The sequence below is a fragment of the Parasteatoda tepidariorum genome, chromosome 1 (genome assembly GCF_982258835.1).
Source record: "Parasteatoda tepidariorum strain Cologne lab strain chromosome 1, Ptep-v5.0, whole genome shotgun sequence".
In the NCBI taxonomy this organism is placed as follows: Eukaryota; Metazoa; Arthropoda; class Arachnida; order Araneae; family Theridiidae; genus Parasteatoda; species Parasteatoda tepidariorum.
Genome location: NC_141755.1, coordinates 112,442,356 through 112,462,149, shown reverse-complemented (window position 1 = coordinate 112,462,149; position 19,794 = coordinate 112,442,356). Strand labels below are relative to the sequence as shown.

At 31.3% G+C, this 19,794-nt stretch overlaps 1 protein-coding gene across 13 annotated transcripts in view; it reads left to right on the top strand.

Annotated features, from left to right (window-relative positions):
* Window positions 1–19,794, top strand: part of RyR (Ryanodine receptor) — a 286,011-nt gene that overhangs the window by 242,192 nt on the left and 24,025 nt on the right. For all 13 annotated transcript variants that reach the window (XM_087150450.1, XM_087150444.1, XM_087150445.1 and 10 more), the window contains 10 exons: window positions 3,955–4,058; window positions 4,786–4,843; window positions 7,247–7,323; window positions 8,066–8,145; window positions 9,866–9,964; window positions 10,048–10,142; window positions 12,790–12,993; window positions 16,365–16,592; window positions 17,681–17,771; window positions 17,855–17,895. In XM_087150450.1, the coding sequence (XP_087006576.1) occupies window positions 3,955–4,058; window positions 4,786–4,843; window positions 7,247–7,323; window positions 8,066–8,145; window positions 9,866–9,964; window positions 10,048–10,142; window positions 12,790–12,993; window positions 16,365–16,592; window positions 17,681–17,771; window positions 17,855–17,895 (1,077 nt within the window). The remainder of the gene's footprint in view (window positions 1–3,954; window positions 4,059–4,785; window positions 4,844–7,246; window positions 7,324–8,065; window positions 8,146–9,865; window positions 9,965–10,047; window positions 10,143–12,789; window positions 12,994–16,364; window positions 16,593–17,680; window positions 17,772–17,854; window positions 17,896–19,794) is intronic.

Sequence of the window (19,794 nt, the reverse complement as noted above, 5' to 3'; positions counted from 1 at the left end):
ATTGTTTTTTATGTGACTGAAAGCGGTTCGTACTAGTTTATGTATCAACTAGGAGGCTCCGCCCCCTGCTCGCTAACGCTCGCCAACCCCCGAGAATCGCTACGCAATCCTATGTGGTTCACGCCGTCAACCATGGCTCGCTGCGCTCGCTCGCCAATGAACACAATGTTCTAGCACAAAGACATAATATATTATCATCAAAGACATAGTATTTTAACATCAAACACATAGTATTGTACTTATGTAGATGAATTCTACCAATGTTCTTATTGGCTTTTAAAAAAGTATATTAGCTATTTAGATTGTACATGGTGAAAAAATCAAAACATTAGCTAAATAAGAAACATATTAGCAAAATAAATTATCAAATATTGCTTCGCCAATATTCTGCATTTTAAAGCGTGAAAATTCAATGCATAAATAAACGCGAAATATAAAAAAAATTCAATGCATTCAATACAAGCACTTAAACGTTTTTTAGACGTTTAGGTAGCTCCCAGTAGAGAAATATCAATTCAACAGCGGCCTTTTAAAGCATTCTCACTTCAATTAATTAATTAATTCCTAATTGGGTATACTATAGCCTACGTCACAGGTTGTGTTATTCCTACTGAATTTAACCCATGAACGGCATTTTCTGCGAGCCTAACTTCAAGCCACAAATAAACAAACGAAATGTTTGATCGTTTAAATAGCTGCTCGTCAGATTTTATTGCATTATAAAGAAAAGTAATTGATATTTGATTTTTGATTAATAATTGATTTATGTGGATAGTGGCATAGAATTTAGCATTGCGTCATGGTAAATGTTATTCCTACTAAGTGAAAGTAGTTGTGTTTTTTTTTAATATTATACCCAATTGAGTTTAAATTAAATATTGTCATGTTTTTAGTGCATGAATCTGAATTGAACAACCTGATATAATGCTCACTCTGGTTATTGTTATCTGGTTGCTCACTACGTGCTCTTGCGCGCCGAATCCAATCAATTAAAAATGAAAACTGTTGCCAGCGCGAGAAAAGAAATATCATCGGTTTTATTGATACATACATACATACGTACGTATTAGCGTTTTATATAATAAGATTAGTTAACAGTGTCATGCAATACGTTAAAAATAAATACAAATAGGAAGTATATAAAAAATCTCCTAAATAAAAACCCATCACCTGTGTGTTTAAATATAAAAATATTGCACAAAAAATCGTGCAAAATATGTCATGATTAACACACAACAGATCATCGAATAATTTTGTCTAATTGTTATAATAGAGTAATATAATACCTGATATGATAAATATTTTAAATTTTTCTAATATCTCATTTATTCAATCGCCGAATTTATATTATATACCAGGGGTGGCTGACCTCTCTGAAGGATTATGTGTGGCTCTCGATCAATGTACCCGAGTTCCCTTTTCATTTTTGTGCTATTATGTTTACAAAAAATTATTATACTGAAAGTATGTCTTTCAAAATTACTGACAACAAATATGAAAAAGTGCAACGTTGTGACAAATTTCATTTCCGTCCAAGTTAAGAATGATGTGACTCATCGAAAACTGCGCGAACGAACATAAACAGATTTCAAGGCTTGAAATATTTTAAATCATCTCTTGATTTTTTGCTGAATCCATTTGAAATTAACATAATTCAAGGTGAGTGTTTTCCAATATAATTATGACCCAGAAAGCATCTGGGGAATTAGAAATGATAGAGAGGCAAGAAGATCAAGCTCTACAATTAAAATATAAGTCGACGTCGATTATTGAATTTTGGAAATTTGTACCAAAATCGAAGTATCCTGAATTAAAAAAGGCTGCTTGTCGAATTATTTCAATATTCGGAACAGCGTACTTATGTGAATCATTTTATTCCATTTTAAAATTCGTGAAATCCAAACACCGATCAGTATTAACTAACCAGCATCTCAAAGAATTACTGACAAAGGAAACTAGGGAAGTGTGACTCGCCAATTTTGAAATAAACTAGTGGGGATGTATGCCTTATGAGAAATTATTTTAGGGGGCAACATTTGTTTCGGCCCATAGAAGGTTCTGTGAGAGAGAAAAAATAATTCAATATATAGAAAAATCGGTATTTTATTACTTCAATGCAGACTATTAGTTATTGTAATTATCTCATACTCCAATTCATTTTATGGTACTTTCACGTACTATGTATGTAATGCATATTTATTGTCGAAATTGATTTCGAGAATTTTATATATCTGTAGTTTTTCAGAAAAACCTGTTAGGTTAATTTTTAAAAAAAAATTGTCATCAAATTGTTTTAATTTTTTTTTCCAAAATATTTTCCAAATTAATTGGAGTATGTAATTGCAAATCAATTATCTAATTAATAATTAATTTGTAATTAATTAATAATTAATTAGCAATTAATTAATAATTTATTAAGACAGTATGAGTATGAGACAATTACAATAACTAATAGTCTGCAATGAAGTAATAAAATACCGATTTTTCTACATATTGAATCATTTTTTATCTCTCACAGGATCTTCTATGGGCCGAAACGAATGTTGCCCCCTAAAATAATTCCTCATAAGGCATACATCCCACTAGTTTATTTCAAAATTGGCGAGTCACACTTTCCTAGTTTCCCTTGTGAGAAGTGCTGCAGTCACTAATTATTCACCAAATTTTAAAGAATTATCAAGACAAGTAAAATAAATGTGTTTAATATTTAAATTCAATGCACTTATTTTATACTTTTATTTATATGTATTCAATAAATATAATTTCTGTAAAAAAAAAAAATTTAATGTCTTTTTTGCATACCTTTTAAATACGTTTTAAGTAGCGCGGCTGGCGAAAAATTTCAAATTTTTAAAAATGGCTCGACTACAAGGAGCTTGGCCATTCCTGTTATATACCTTCTAATTTAAGCATTTGATTCACGATCGTAAACAAGTGCAAACTGGTTTCAGTCTCGTAAAAACAATAAAGCTGTAAAGTGTCAGCTGATAATTCACATAGAATCACGAGCGATTAATTCTCACTTGGGCCGAATCACGCTATTGGTTGAAAATGACATCACTGTTTGGGGAAGGGACATGCTGTGTATTGCATAGTATTTTGGCGACAAATCTTGATTTGGCGACAGATTTTATATTTAGTTTTCAAATGCAACTATTTACACGTGGTATTAATGTTGAGTAATAAAGACAATGTTCACATCGTGCACAGTTTTGTGGTTATTTTTTATTAGAATCTAAGTAAGTGAAATTAAACTATACTGCTCTTACGTCATTGGCAACTGGGGCTGTTCTAGAAATGCAGGGGGGGGGGGGAATTTCGGTAGCCAGAATTTTGGTCATTACTTTAAACTAAATTTACGTGTTGCTTGATCATGAAGTTTTTAAAATTATTCATGACACAACTAAATGACGATGTATGAGTAAATTTGAGCTTATGTTTATTTCGATTTTTGTTACTTCATAACTGCAAAAGACAATTCTTAAGGAAAAACAAACAAGCAAAAAAAAAAAAAAAACGTATTTGTAATATTACTATACCATCTTATATTTGTAAAAACATTCATTATTTTTATTGTTTTTAGCTTTGATGAATTTAAATCAATTAATACATAAATATTGTCTGAAATGCTGAAGTGGACATTTACCTATCTCCCCCACCCTAACGACGACATAATATTACGTAAACATTTACAAGAAATAAATAAATTCCGAGCGAGCACGTGTGCATACGAAATTTGTCGCCAAACTCATACAAACACCAGCCAACAGCCACCATCTCCCTTCCCCCAAACAGTAACGTCATTTTCGACCAATAGCGTGATCCGGCCCAAGTGAGAATTAATCGCTCGTCATAGAATCTTAGAGTGCGTCTAATAATTAAGGCCTTACTATTGTACATTGTTGATTTATAATAATGGTATTAGAGCGGATTAAAATCATCGTTATTTTGCAGGGACGAGATCCAGTATTTGATGGGATGTTGTGAACCTAACCACGACGGTCTTATTGACTACAGAGAGTTTACTGAGAGATTTCATAACCCGGCAAAGGACATCGGTAAATCTTTCATTTCTCTTGTGTGGTTTCTAAAATAGCAACACTTTCCATTTTTGTTAGATTGCATTAAATAGTAATTTAAGTTGTGTTGAATAATTGTTTATTCAGATTCATTTCGCTAGGTAGTCTTTTATTGATAGTTTAACTGCAGATCTACTGCTCTCTTCAAACAATTTTGTCTCTCTTCAACAATGAGATACCCCAGCAATCTCGATGGATTGTTGAAACGTGGCGTTTGTTTATGTTTGCAACTCTTCTTTCCATTCTATTTCGAGTTGCCCTAGCCTGTCAAAATATACCAATTCTCTTAAGTAACACAGTCCACATTCTTTTCCTTCACGAAGATTGCTAATCTTTTACTACACAAATACTTAACTGAAAGACTTAGATTTAAGCTTTGAATCGCTCTTCTGATACAATTATGGGGGCCGCCCCCTTTATTTTGGGGATCAAAAATCTGAATTCGTCGAAAGAAAAGGTATGTTTATTCAGAGAAAGTATATTTTTGCGTCTGATTTGCATATTTGAGGTACCCCCTCGAGAAAGTTATTCAGGATGTTTTTTATTTTACTCCCTGTACCCTATTATTCACCATGTAGGCACAACATTAAATGTGGGGTATTTAGATTCTATTAAAATCCGTTTCGACTATCATAGTAACCTACATTTGTATTGTTGCAGTTATTACGATTTATTTTGAGTAAGTAATAATCTATTTTTGTTACAGGTTTTAATTTGGCTGTTCTACTGACTAATCTTTCGGAGCATATGCCCAATGATCCCAGGTTATTTATACTTATATTATCTACTATGATTTCTCATATCTAGAAAATAGTTGTAATAATATATAATATTGAGAATGTCTATATTGCCTACTATGATATTATCTAGAAAATAGTTGTATTAATATATAAGTTACATCTTGGGTAGAATGCTAAATGTTCCTACAAACACATCGCTGATATCCTCCAGAAAGAGATGTCTTTCTAACGCATTCTCTAGAATCGTCAAGCAAAATAAAATTTTCTTCACAAATAGTGAATTAATTTCTGGTATGAAACTGTGAGAGTCTTCCTTGTTTCGTTCCTAACTGATAAAGCACTTCATTTTGAACTTCTAATATCACCGTTAATAAATTTCAGTTGCGCAAACTGAACGAATTTTCGTAAAGTTAGGAGCTTTTATCAAATTTACCGTTGGGAGTTGGGAATTATGCAAACAAACCGGTTAAGTAATATTTTAATGGAATTAAATCAAATAGAAATTAAAATAATATAATCTAAAAAAATAAATTTTTCAATTATAGTTGCATGCCTTATATATTAATAAACAGGTTATTATTATTTATTCCTATGTTTAAAAAAATTGAAAAAAAATTATACTAAGTGATACATTAACAAATTTAAACAGTTTTATTTTTCTGGCTTTAAAAAATAACCTAAAACATTTCATAAGAGAACTTTTCAAAATTATTTGTCTAAAAATGAAATCATTTTCCTAGGGTTATTTATTTGAAAAAAATGGGACAAGTAACTGATACTCTTTATAATTCTACGTAATTTTAATTTCACTTTCTATTAATATTATTTTTAAAATATAGAAGACCATTAGGTATTTATTTCAGTTTCTTATGACAATCAAAAGTCTGATGAAATTTTAGTTCTTACTGATTTTAAATATTTACTGATTATAATTTTATAATAGATATTATTTATGTATATATGTTTCATAAATATAGTAACTAAATGTGTGTGAAAACGAAAAGATTAAAAAACTTGTTCCTTTTTTATTACTGCATTTATATTTTATAATGCTTGAGTTAAAAATTGTGAAACGTTATGTACTTAACATAATTATTTAAACTTAATATAAAATACATATAACGAAATTAAAATAACTTTTTGGATTTATTTCTATTTTAAAGCTTATACAGCACTTTTTAGTAAATATATTTACGCAGTAAAACCTAAAGTTTATGAGCACTAAATGAAAAAAAAAAAACTATTTCCCCGGGTTTTTTTTCAATAAAACCCTACGGGTTGGGTTTTTTCTAAAATACCCGGGTTTTTTCAAGCCCTGTTCTGTACAGGTTACGTTGAGAACTAGTGCGGTTGTGTATTTTACTTTTTTTGCGTTTGTATTAACAGATTAGATTTTTATTCTGTGTGTTGATTTTGAAAGGAAAAAAAAAGTCTTTTTGATATTAGTAAATACGTTGAAAAATATCCCCTCAAATTTCACTGGAATTTGAAAATTAACTTCTACAACAGAAAACGTGTGTTGCTCTGTCACTTTTTCTCAAACTTTTCTTGTGAAATTTTACTTATTTTAAAAGATAGTTTAATAGTGTGGTATAAAGTCTTCTTTCTTCTTCTTTCAAATCCCCAGGGTCACTCCCTCACCACGTTGAGGCAGCCTGCTCGAACTTTGAGGGAGGGTATAAAGTCTAAAAATATCTGGCTAATAAAAGCACGGTTAACGAACAGTATAACGAAATAAATTAAAAACAAAGGAACGAGACAATTAATGAAACACTAGAAAGTTGTTGATTTTTGATGAGAAAAGTTGTTTTGAATTTATGGTTTATACTAACCCGTTACGGACTTTTCCATTAATTTTGCAAGGTTAATACTAACCCATTACGGGTATTTTAATTTAATGTTACTTTGTTTTTGTTTGGTTGACAAATAAATGTGTTTAAAGACTGTTTCTTTAATGTATCTTGATTCGTTCAAGCACTAATGCAGATTTCTAATTTCGACGTTTCTTTAATAGGTTGACGATTATTTAAATTCTAAACAAATCTTAATTGTGTTGTAAAAAAGGTATTGAAACCACGACTGATAGAAAAAGAGTTTCTAAAAGGGTTATTCTGAGACACGCCTAATAGAAAAATAATTTCGAAGCGAAGTCAACTTCTTTTGTTACTTTCCTTGAAACAAAATTACTTGAAAAGTTACTTTAGAGAAAAATAGTTAAGCAGTTTTGAATTTATCCTTTTCGTCCGAAAATTGGAGGGAAAGTCAAATAAATGAATCCATTTTAACATTATAGTCAATTCGAAACCTTCTTTAGTTTGAAGTGTAGAATGTATGTAGAATCTAGTAGTAGTGATCTATATTTGTGATGAAAAAGAGTTCATATTATATACATGAGATGAAACTTAAATTTTTTCTATTTTTTTTCAGATTGTCTCGGTTTTTGGAAACTGCTAGTAGTGTCCTAAATTATTTCGAACCCTTCCTAGGAAGAATTGAAATTTTGGGTAAGCTTTTTTTTCATTCAGTAATTTTGCTGCATAACCTTAAAGCAAAAAAAAATTGATTGTGTTCTCTATGGAGTCAAATCCTATCTGAAGTGCATATTTACTGTATTATCGAAAAGCTAAGTTAACATTCAGATTACTAAGTTAACATTAATCAGAAAGCTAAGTTAACATTCATTATGAACGTATTTTATTTGTAATTTAAAACCTTTGTCTTCTTTCATACGTCTGCGCACCTGGAAAGTCATGAAAAATCGTGGGAAGTCATGAATTTCGGTATCGAACAAAATTTGTAATGAAATATCATGATTTTATCAATTTTTATAAAAAAATCATGGAAAGTCATGGATTTAGGTCGTCGAAAAATCCAATTTTTAAAATGTGGTATTTAATTTCCTGGTGTTCCGAACATCTGAATTTCTAACTAAATCCCCACTCACAGTCATATTTTATTAAAATATTAAATGTGTTTATCAAGTTCTTTAAAAATGATGGCATTCTTTCAAAGAAGGAAAGAAAAAACATCATTTCTAGAGGGAATTATCTTTTAAACTCTTATGTGATTTAAGAATTTTTATTATTATTCATTTCTTTTATTTTATCAATTTCAAATTCTAGCTGAAGCAAGCCAGTCATTAGCGAATTTTTTATTATTCCGAAATGAGAACAGAAAAATCAGGAGTACAATACTTTTTTAAACTTTAAAAAAAATGCACTGTATAACTCAGTCCATTATTTTTAGGTGGTGCTAACAGGATCGAAAGAGTTTATTTTGAAATTAAGGAATCTACAATCGACCAATGGGAGAAACCACAAATCAAAGTAAGATATGTCTCTATCCTTTTAAATAAAATGTATACGTAAGTTACGATTAAATGAGATAAGGGTTTTGTATCCATTTTGGGGTCGCATGTGATACGAAATAATGCTCTCTAACTTTTGATGTAGTGTCACCTACCGGGAGGATTGCTTTAAATATGTTAATTTTCTTATGAATAACTTACTAAATCACACACAAAAATCCACTTTCCTTGGGATTTGAAGTTTTCACGCACACAATAGTCCATCTGGAAAAGAAGGCACCCATAGTTCAGGCGGAACGTTTGAAAATCTGGGAACTTTAATGTTAATTTTGGCTCTAATTACTCTAAATAATAATTACACTTAAACAATAAATGTCGAATTACTCTTAAACAATTTGGCATAGTTCTATCATTTTTCAACATAATTGTAAAAACCGTTTATCTAAAGATAGTTCACTGTAAAAATATTTTTGTTTTACATTTAACTAGTTTAGTTATTTGTAACTTTTGTTCGAATTAAATAAAGGTTGGCAATTGTAAGGTAAACATTACATAATTTAAAATACGTAGCTTTTATTAACAGTTTTGGTGAAGTCCTTGAAGGAATATAAGCCTGTACTCAGGAAGTATTTATCCAATTTCGCAAAAATATTGTATTTTCACATTTGAAAGTACACAGTATCCAATAAAGAGAAAATTTGCAAGTTTTAAAACTTTTTTTTAACCCTCATGAAATAAAACAATGTTTCAAAATCATATTTTGCTTAAATTTAAATAAATGTGTGTAATTCAATTAGTTCTGCCAAAATAAGGGACACAATGACACACATGTATTTACAGCACAAATCTATCAGAATAATTGCTGGTATTTGATTTCATAGTATCATTTATTTATTTGTTTATTTAAAAATTGGAAATATTAAGATTACTTCATCTGATTAAAAGTTATCTAATCATTCCATTCTTTATTTTTAAACCCGATTTCCAATTATTTTATTTCTATTTTAATTATAAAATGTAAATACCGATGTTTGGTGTTGTATTTCACATTGAGTATTCCATTATGTTCAAACGTAGCGTTCCAGAAATCTTTTTACTCTGTGAAACTAAGTTCCTCGTGATATTTAAGATACCTTCTTTTTAATTTTTGGCAAAATAATGGTGAAAATCCACCTTTCGGCTACTTTTTTTCCTTCAAGAGTCCAGGAGTTGGTGGATCCAATCCCCGGCTGCCGAAGACTCCCCGTGTAGTAAATGGTGACTGATGCACGTTAAATCCGTCGAGTCACAAAGTCCTCCATGTTCCCATAACAAATCAATACCTCTGGGGGTACTGATCCAGGAGTTTCCTTGTCATCTGGATTAGTTTGAAATGACAAGGCTACGGAGTTGAACGTTAGTATTCGTAAACCCAAAATTGAGTCGACTGTTCAATGACGGATATAATATAGAATATAAGAAGTTTCTTGGGATTTCCACAGAACAGCACACAGAAACTTCTTAGTTAATAGAAACTTACACCCAAAACGCTCTTAGGACAACTTTCTCGAACGATTCTGAAGAATGAGGCTTGTCATTGTATTACCCCAATAATTTTAAATAATAAGTCATTGATAATGATAAGACTCGTTCAAAATCAATTTTTGCTCGAAATTGTTTTTAGGTAAAACTTATATTTTGAGCATCGGATGAAGGAAAAAAAATAGTGTGTTATTTCTAGAAAGCTGTTTCATTTCTAGGAATCGAAGAGGGCTTTCTTCTACAGTATTGTAACTGAAGGAGGTGATAAAGGTAAATTGGAGGCGTTCGTTAACTTTTGTGAAGATGCCATATTTGAGGTGAGTGCCTTCCTTTTATAAATGAAATAATTCTTGTTGTTGTTGTGTGAATATTGTAATTCTCATTCATGTTAAATTCTTAGATGCAGCACGCCAGCAGTATCTCGATGGAGGACGAAGAAGAGACTCCCACATGCGCCTCAGCCTATCCATTCCCAGGATCCGATGATGAACCACCGTGAGTATTCTCTTCTTTTAAAGACATCACTGACTGCGGGTGGTTGATCAACCTGCTTAAGGGCAGAGGTATCAGTCCTCGTTAAACTGTTATACCGTAAAGTGCGCAGGTCACCTCGTTAAACTCTGGTATGAAGTAAATAAAATACCTACACCCTTGTGCAAATTAATTGAAACAAACTCAATAAATTCAGAAAACTAAGAGAAAATGCTATTTTATTTAAATTTATGCAAACTCAAAAATTTTTAGTACATAATATGATCTCCACGACACTTTATTAACATTTGGACACGATTCGGCATGGATTCCACTAATTTTTTACAGAATAATATTTGTGTCCTTGTACCACACATGAATTAACGCCGTGATTAGCTTCTCCATAGTTGTACAGTCCATATTTAATAGGCGATTCTTGCCCAGATATTCTCAATTGGGTTGATATCCGGAGAGTTCCCTGGCCATTCCAATGTCTCAATTTGATTCTCAGACGTGAATTTCTTGACAATTTTGGACGTATGGCAAGGAGCTAAATCCTGTTGAAAAATCCCTGTTCCATCAGGGTATCGTTTCTTCAACTCTGGAACAACTTTTTTATCCAGAATAGTAATGTACTGCATCATACCGTCAATAGACTGCGATGTTCCAACCCCATTGTAACCGAAACAACCCTAAAACATCTTCTTTAAAAAACACGAAAAAAAAAGTTTGTTTCAATTAATTTGCACAAGGGTGTACTTACCTTCTTTAACGTCGGATAGGACAGAATTTTGCGTAGTCTAAGATAAGCAGAATCCCGACCCACCTCAGGATACGGAAATTAAAAGTTAAAATATTACGTTAAATATTTGTTGATAGCGAAAATTTAAAAATGCAGTACAATTTTGTCGAATTACAGGATCAACAAACGAAGACAATAAGAAAAAAATCAACAAAAAAGTTGTGATCCCCTATTACGATCACTGGTCAAATGCTTTCTATATTGACTCCGTTAAATGCCACACCATTTTCAAATCATGGGTTGAAAACACTGTCTCGAATTGATCCTGTCTATGTACGTGTTTCAAGACATACTTTTCTTCAGCATTCAGATTTATATTGAAATCACCGTCAAGAGCCAGTCATTATACGTTCATAATAAAAATATAAAAATAATTTGAATTATTACCATGTAAATGCATTAAAAATGCCTGCTGGTGAAAATGAAAACAGCAGCGGTCGCCAAAGCAACGCATGCGCACTGTAACTCTTGAACACAGTTGAAAAGCGCGTGGAAGCCATCCAATCCAAACCAAGGCCAATGGATAAAAACAATCCAATCAAATAAATACCTTCAAGAGTATGTAAGATGTCGAGTCCAAGTAATACATTATGAGTAATAGTTTCAAGGTATCTGTTCCATTCCAATGTATCAGTAGAGATATCACTATCTGTTATACAAATTAATCAATGAGAACAGGTTTGCTTAATTGGCAGCAGAACTAGTCAGTTGTAACAGCGCTCTCATTCTTAAATAGATTCAAGTCTAGGGATGTTAAAATCGAGGCAAGTGTTTAAAGCAATTAATAAGTACATAAAATGACTGGTGTGACTGGCTAGTCTAAATGATGATGTGCCATTAGAATCACTAAAAGTCAGTGTTGAGCTAAAAGTAAAATAGCTGAAAAGTGAAATAATGAAGAAGAAAAACATGATTGAAAATGATTTGCGTAGTCTAAGTTATCATTTCAGAATGCAACTTTTACCAAAGATAAAACTACAAAATTTAAATAAATACATTTGTAACATTAATATAGTTCTGGATGTCACTAGAATTCTTGATGAGTACCAACAATAAAGAGAAAAAGTTTCAGCGTTAGATTATGCGTACATTTCCAATTTATTGATATCAGTTTAGTTCTGGTGACAGTTCGAGTTCAGCTTTGAAGGTTTGACTGTTGCGACTTTTCGGTACTCGAACCTAGTTAATCGATTGATTCCACAGCAGAATCTGCGGTAATTGCTATTTTAATAGAAAGGTTCACTCAAGCGCTGGAGCTTTTTATTTTTTATTATTGGAAATTGTCCCGTAGTGGACTGATCGTTAAGATACGATTGCCAGTAGAACACCGAAGTCAAGCATCACTTTCTGCTGCCAGTGTGAGGGTGGACTACCACTTGGATCAGTCTGCGAAGGGACCGAGGGTGAGCGGTATGGGTTCTCGTTAAACTGTTCCATCGTAAAGTGCTCCACTTCGGGCCCAGGTCACTGGGCAACCAAAGCGGGGGCGCCATCCCCTCTGCAGAGGATCAAAATGGTGATGGTATGTCTTCGGATCATCCTCAGGGATGTTTCCCAGACCGTCGCCAATAGCCCATTGTGCAGCTCTAGTGCTATGTAAATGAACTACAAGTACAACAACAATGACGTTGAAATTTTTAATTTCAAGTTTGTTCCAAAAATCAGCGTCTCTTAAGATTTCTTAACGAAGAGAGATTTATGTCTGGAGAAAGTTATCTATAAGCCTTTTTGTTTCAGGATAAAATTTTCTGGCAATTCTATAGATTTTAATGAATTGCCTTTTTTGTGATTGTTTATATGTTGAACACAGATTCATAACTGAACATACTATTTATATTTTTCCTTATGAGTTGTTTGTGTATTTTTCAGATCTGCATTCGATCCTATCAAGAAAGGTCTGAAATATTTAAAGAACCAAGTGTTTGGTTTGCTGTCGTATCTGACTCCATCAAACATAAAGAAACAAATCGCCATCATGAAAACTAAAACATTCCCAGAACTCATCAAAGGATTTTTCTTCATGCTCTTTTATATCACATTCTATTCGGGTGCTACATTCTATTCCACAAGCAGGTCAGTTCCTTCATCTTTGTTTTATAAGTTCTTATTTATTTCATAGAACTCACCAAACCTTATCCAATATAATTGCTTTCCTTTTTCAATTCCTACTCCACACTCTTCCCCTATATCTTGTTCAAATTTTCGAACATTTATAAAATATTTTTTAATTCATCCGCTCAACTTCAAATACATTTTTTAAAACGTGTTGTGGATGACATTGGATGTTAATACAGTTTTTTTTTCCAAATATTAATTCATTCATTAAAAGTAATTCATTAATTTTAGTTTTATAAGAGAGAAATTATTTATTAAAAAGTGAATAAATAAAAAAATTTCTTTGTTAACCCAGGTAGGAATTGATTTAAATTTATTTTTATATTACACTAGGAGGCTTCGCCCCCTGCTCGCTGGTGCTCACCAACCCCCGGAACTGCCTTCGCAGTTCATTTCGGAATGCTTCGCAATCCGATGCTCGCTTATTGGATACGTTCTTAACGTCTAGCTTTTGTATACTTTTTTGAACACTGAAGTTCCGAAAACTTTTCACTGTAGAAAATTCTAAACCTGTACATTTCAATATTAATTTGAAATTGCAAACAGTCTTAATCTTTTTTTTAATCACACTATTCTAAATTTCAGTTGTTGAGAAAAGCAACTGTTGTTTTAAAGTCTTTTCCACCAGAGGGCTAAAACCATGTGTTGTAAAACAATATGAAATAGTACTGAACGCCGGATGTAAAGCATCGGCTTCGATGAAGATAATTTTGTGAGAATTTTTTTGATAATTCGGTGAGAATTCACCCGATTAGACATATGATACTCACTACGTGCTCTTGCGCGCCGAAGCCTATCAATTAAAACGTATTAGCGTTTTATATAATATAGATTAGCCATATGATGCTCACTACGTGCTCTTGCGCGCCGAATCCAATCAATTAAAAATGAAAACTGTTGCCAGCGCGAGAAAAGAAATATCATCGGTTTTATTGATACACGAGAATTGCTACGCAATCCTATGTGGTTCACGCCGTGAACCATGGCTCGCTGCGCTCGCTCGCCAATGAACACAATGTTCTAGCACAAAGACATAATATATTATCATCAAAGACATAGTATTTTATCATCAAACACATAGTATTGTACTTATGTAGAAGAATTCTACCAATGTTCTTATTGGCTTTTTAAAAAGTATATTAGCTATTTAGATTGTACATGGTGAAAAAATCAAAACATTAGCTAAATAAGAAACATATTAGCAAAATAAATGATCAAATATTGCTTCACTAATATTCTGCATTTTAAAGCGTGAAAATTCAATGCATAAATAAACGCGAAATATAAAAAAAAATTCAATGCATTCAATACAAACACTTAAACGTTTTTTAGACGTTTAGGTAGCTCCCAGTAGAAAAATATCAATTCAACAGCGGCCTTTTAAAGCATTCTCACTTCAATTAATTAATTAATTCCTAATTGAGTTTAAATTAAATATTGTAGTGCATGAATTTGAATTGAACAACCTGATAATGCTCACTCTGGTTATTGTTATCTGGTTGCTCACTACGCGCTCTTGCGCGCCGAATCCAATAAATTAAAAATGAAAACTGTTGCCAGCGCGAGAAAAGAAATATCATCGGTTTTATTGATACATACATACATACGTACGTATTAGCGTTTTATATAATATAGATGTTTCTTCCTTCATTTCGTATCATTCATCATCTTGGATTATAACAAGTATTTACACATTGGATTAAGGACGCTCCTGACCGACATTGCAGACAAGTGAACTTCTGCTTTTAGTTTCTTATTCTTTAACTATTATAGAAGCATTGTACTTTTTTTAAAAGTAAATATCCCAATAACACAAAGTTTATTTTTTTTATTCTTTTAATTTGAATTAGTACATTATTTCATAGCATATCCAATTTTTTCAAAGGATTTTAATCTCAAATGTGAGCAATGAGCTCACATTTGAGATGTTATTAATCTCTTTCGCATGTTAGTTAATTGATTCTCCAGTGAATAATGAGATGTCGCTTGCAATGAAAAGAAATTAAACTTTATTTTTTAAGGAAAAAACAAAAGCTGTCTGATTAAGCAATATAAAAAAGGGAACACCTAGAATAACTTTTCATAGAATGAACGGATTTTCGCGTACTAAGACTCACTTTTAGTTTTTTAAAGAATAACGTTAAATTGTTTGGTGTAGATGATATTTTCAGTTAGGAAATCAGAAACAAAAACGTATTTTCTTTAAACACATCTTTTTTCCAGACTAATTTGGATTCGACCCTCAAAATAGAGGGGCTCGCTACAATTTGAAAAGTTAAGTCAGGGTAGAGGATGAAAGTTAGAATTCCTTAATCTTGATTTTACTTTTAGCCTATTTCCCCTTATCATGAACTTTTTAAGCGAATCGAAAAAATTTTTGCTTACAACAATAAAATGAGCTTGCACAAAGATGCCCCTATATTAAACATTCCATGCACCAATATTAGTTTTTTTAATAATTATTTAATATTTTAAATAATAATAAACGAAAAAAAATTTGAATCATATGATATACACATAATTTCATTATTTTAAAGAATGTAATTTTGAATGGCAAAATGCAAAATGAAATCGGTCAAATAGTTCGCGCTAAATTAAAGTTTATATCCATGACTTATTTTCAAATTTCATAATTCCGAAACTGTTCCATCGATTGCACTAAAATATTGTATTTTACCTTTTAAAATTACATTTTTTAAAATGATGTTCTAATTTGTATACATTGCAATTCAAATTTTTTCGTATATTTAAATATTTATTATTCGACGAAGAAATTTGTGAGCCTTCTAATAAGAATTCAATAATAACTAGTATTAATGTTTCATTTAATTAATTATTAATTAATTTATTATAAATAACTATTTATTTTTTTATAATTTCGAATAAAATTATTTTTAAAAAAATAACTAAGTTTGATAAATGAATTTCTCAATTTAATGCAAGAATGTTTTTGATTCTTTTGAAAATATTTCGATACATTACGAAATGCGCAAATTGTAAAAGGGGCTCGATGACTCTTCTATTGAAATCCGATTTTCAAGATTGTTGTTTCATCCCATATTTTGAATCGCTTGGTAAAAAGGTATGTTTATACAGAGAAAGTACGTTTTCGTGTCTGATATCGAAATTTAAAATACCTCCTGCACTAATTAGTTAGCCTGTTTAAGGTTATGCCCTGGAGTCATTAAGGTTGAGTTGTAGTACGTGCAAATCTAATCATTAAAAATCAAGAGTTATTCATTGAGGTTCTCATAAATGTAAATAAGGCGGCATCTCTAGATGACAAGAAACAATCTCTTGTATGTCATATATTCTTTTTAACCTTCTAGGAACATTTTCCATGTCATATTACTGTTAATGGGTGGTAAAGCTCTGATAGAAGGTGATGAGGAAGAAGTGGAAGATTTGAAACCAGACTTTGGAAAACCTGCTATGATGCCCATAGAACCCTTACCTATAGAAGCGCCCCCGCCACCTCAGGAGACACCCACTGAAGGAGGAGGAGAAAAAACTTTAGCACTTACTGGACCAGAAACTGCTGCCACAGAAGGAGAAAAGTAGAGTTTAATAATACTCCGCATATATATATATATATATATTTTTTAAAAGAACATTCTTGCTTTGCACGGGAATACCTCTTCTGTCAGATATATGCCGCTATGTAAATTATCCATGAGATAATTTCCTGCTAGGTTTTTGTCTAGCGCAATTTTTTCGTATAATTTTTTAAAAAATGTCCTCATCACTTTAAAATCATTCGTGCATAATATATAGGGTTCTTTAAATGACAAAATGAACGAACCCGTTGAGTAAATATAAAGAATTGTCTGTCTGTTAGCACTCGAACACCACTTTTTTAGTAGAAAATGCACTCCCTTTGCAGTTTATTATTGATTTTTAATAAATATTGAAATATTGCGAATAATATTTTGAAAATTAATTCATTTCGCGTTGCTTCGCTTAAAACTTTTCTTGATTAATGACCTTCTTTTCTTATACTTTATGAAATGCTAAAAAAAAAGGCTTTTTACTCGCTTAAAATTTTTAATTTTTTAAAAAAGTGATCATATACCTTTAAAAGCGGCTTCTGCTACAAATGGGGCAGTAGCAAAGTTTTAGAATTTTGCCCTACAGGGCACTACTACTTAATAGGACGTCATACAGCTGCAGAAAATGTTCCTCTCCTTCTCCATCGATACTAATTTAAAATTAAAAATGAAGAAAAAATATGTTCTGGCAAAACCTAGAGTTTGTCACGAAGTTTCAAGTACTGGAAGAAAAACAAATTATTAGAAGTGAACCGTTGCGTCATCCTAAGTTGTCATCATTTATTTCCATTTGTACATTTTAAAATTTTCTCTTCAGTATTTGGCTTACTCTAGGTTTGTCTGTACTCTCTTTTTTTCTACACTTTAAATTTTAAATGAGTCATGAAGAGGAAAGAATATTTCAGAGGAAACTTCCGCGGTGTGGAGTACTCTTAACATTTTCCGGCGCAGTGTTGCCAATCTGGAAACATTTCATCTAAAAGTGTTACAAATCAGTAGAAAAGTAAAATTAGTTGATTTTAACATAGACGATTCTTGAAGCAACAATAAAGATTTCAGTAAGTGGACAATGACCAACAATTTTCCCTTTTCATCAGGACAAAAACAAAAGGTGATGGAGAAGGTACAGAGGGCGCCTCCACCGAAGAGGACGGAAAGAAATCCCCCACGGGTGAAGAGTCTCAACAGGTATTGAAATTATATCTCGCTTGTTTTCTTTTTTTTTTCCTCCATACTTTCCTAAATGAACTGATTATTTTTTCTTTTAACAGCCACTTGAAGCCAGTACCAGCCAAGTGGTTCCAGCCGATCAGTAAGTAACATTTATTAATAATTGATTTGTCCATTTTCTTGGCGTGTTCCATTACGCGATGTGTCAAAACCAAGCCTGAACTAGATCAGCATGTCTCAATAATACCCAAATTGACTGTTTGTGTCATGACGCTTCGTCAATGCTTCTGACCTATATTTACATGGACCATGAACTATTTGCTTAAATATTATACAATCCCTGGTCAAATGATTAGAAGCACTTTAAGATTCCATATAATATCTTAATTATCAGGTGATACTATACAGCTTTATTGATTTTACGCGACCGAAACCGGTTTGTACTTGTTGACGTTCGTGTTTTAATGGGTTAACATGTCCAATGCAATACGTTAAAATGAATACAAATTGGAAGTAGTATATAAAAAAATCTCCCGAATAAAAACCAATTACATATATAATTAAATAGTTAAGTATTGCCTATATAAACTTGTGCAAAACATGTCATTATTTAAAAAAATTACAGTGAGTTTATTAATTGGGTCTCATTATTATAATATACTAATATAATATCTGATATAATAAATATTCTATATTTATTTAATAGATTGTCTAATTTATCTAGTCCTCGAGTTTATATTATATATCCTCTAATTTAACCAATACTACAGAAGAACGTAAAAAAGTACAAACCGGTTTCAGTCACTTAAAAACAAGAAAGCTGTATAGAGTATCACCTGATAATTAAGATTTTACATAGAATCTTATAGTTCGTCTAATAATTTGGTCAGGTACTGTATTTAAACATTTTCAGTGTGTTTTATGTTAGCTTTAAAAAATTCTGGGCGAAATCATAACTGATACTTTCACAAGTTGGAGATGTTCTTATATAATCCTTTCTGTATTTTCACTTTCCATTAAAATAATATAATCCATGAAAACATTTAAAGTGATCGATATCGTTTTATTTTTAAAAAAAGTAATTGTTGTATTGTATTTGATAATTTCAAAGACACGAAACCCGTTTCCGTAACATCCAAATTCAGTTTGTTATTTAAAGGCTGTTAATGATGCTAAATTGGGTCTTGCACAAAACAATCAAAAGAACGACACTAAAATGTCTCAACTAAAAGAGAAAAGCGAACGATTAGACAGTTTTTTGCAGTTTAGTAACGCACCTCCGAAAAATAAAATTTAGCATGCAGGTGATTAGAATTAAGTTGTTCAGTCTAACACCGCTCTTATCAAACTCTTCTTTCCATGCGTTCTATTTTTTTGAACAATGGATTTAAATGTAAAATGTTTATAGACTCACAAAAAACAGGTAACAAATATTACCGCTGTTTTTTCTTTTTTAAAATGTTTGGATAATTAATATGTTCCGCTATAATGTTTAAATGTTGATCCTAATAAGCATGCATTTTAAACTGTTGCAGTCATACCCTAAGGCAGAATTTTTTCGAGCTTTCGGTGGCATTTCTTTAAGACACTTTAAAATGTAACAATTACTCATTTAAAGTAACAGAAATGTTGTTTTTGCAGGCGAAAGAATAGAATAAAAATGTATAAAAAAATTAAATGCATAACAATTTATTGTAAAAGTAATATTTTTTTATTTTAATATTATAGGCGGAAAAATGCACTCATTATTTCCTCTTTCGAATTTTGTAAATCATTTCATAAATTAAAATTCGAAAATAAATTAAGCGATAACAACTTAAAATTCAAACATAAATTGAAATCATAAAACCCGTGCAGTAACACCCAAAGTAAAAATCACGAATCACGCGAATAATACTTTTTAAAAAAGAGATACTCAAATAAGTATATGTAAAATAGGGTGCTCTTTAAAGAAAGGAAAAAAAAAGAAAGAAAGAACATCCTTTCTAGAGCGAACTATTTTTTAAACCTTCAGAATTATTTTATTTTATATTATCAATTT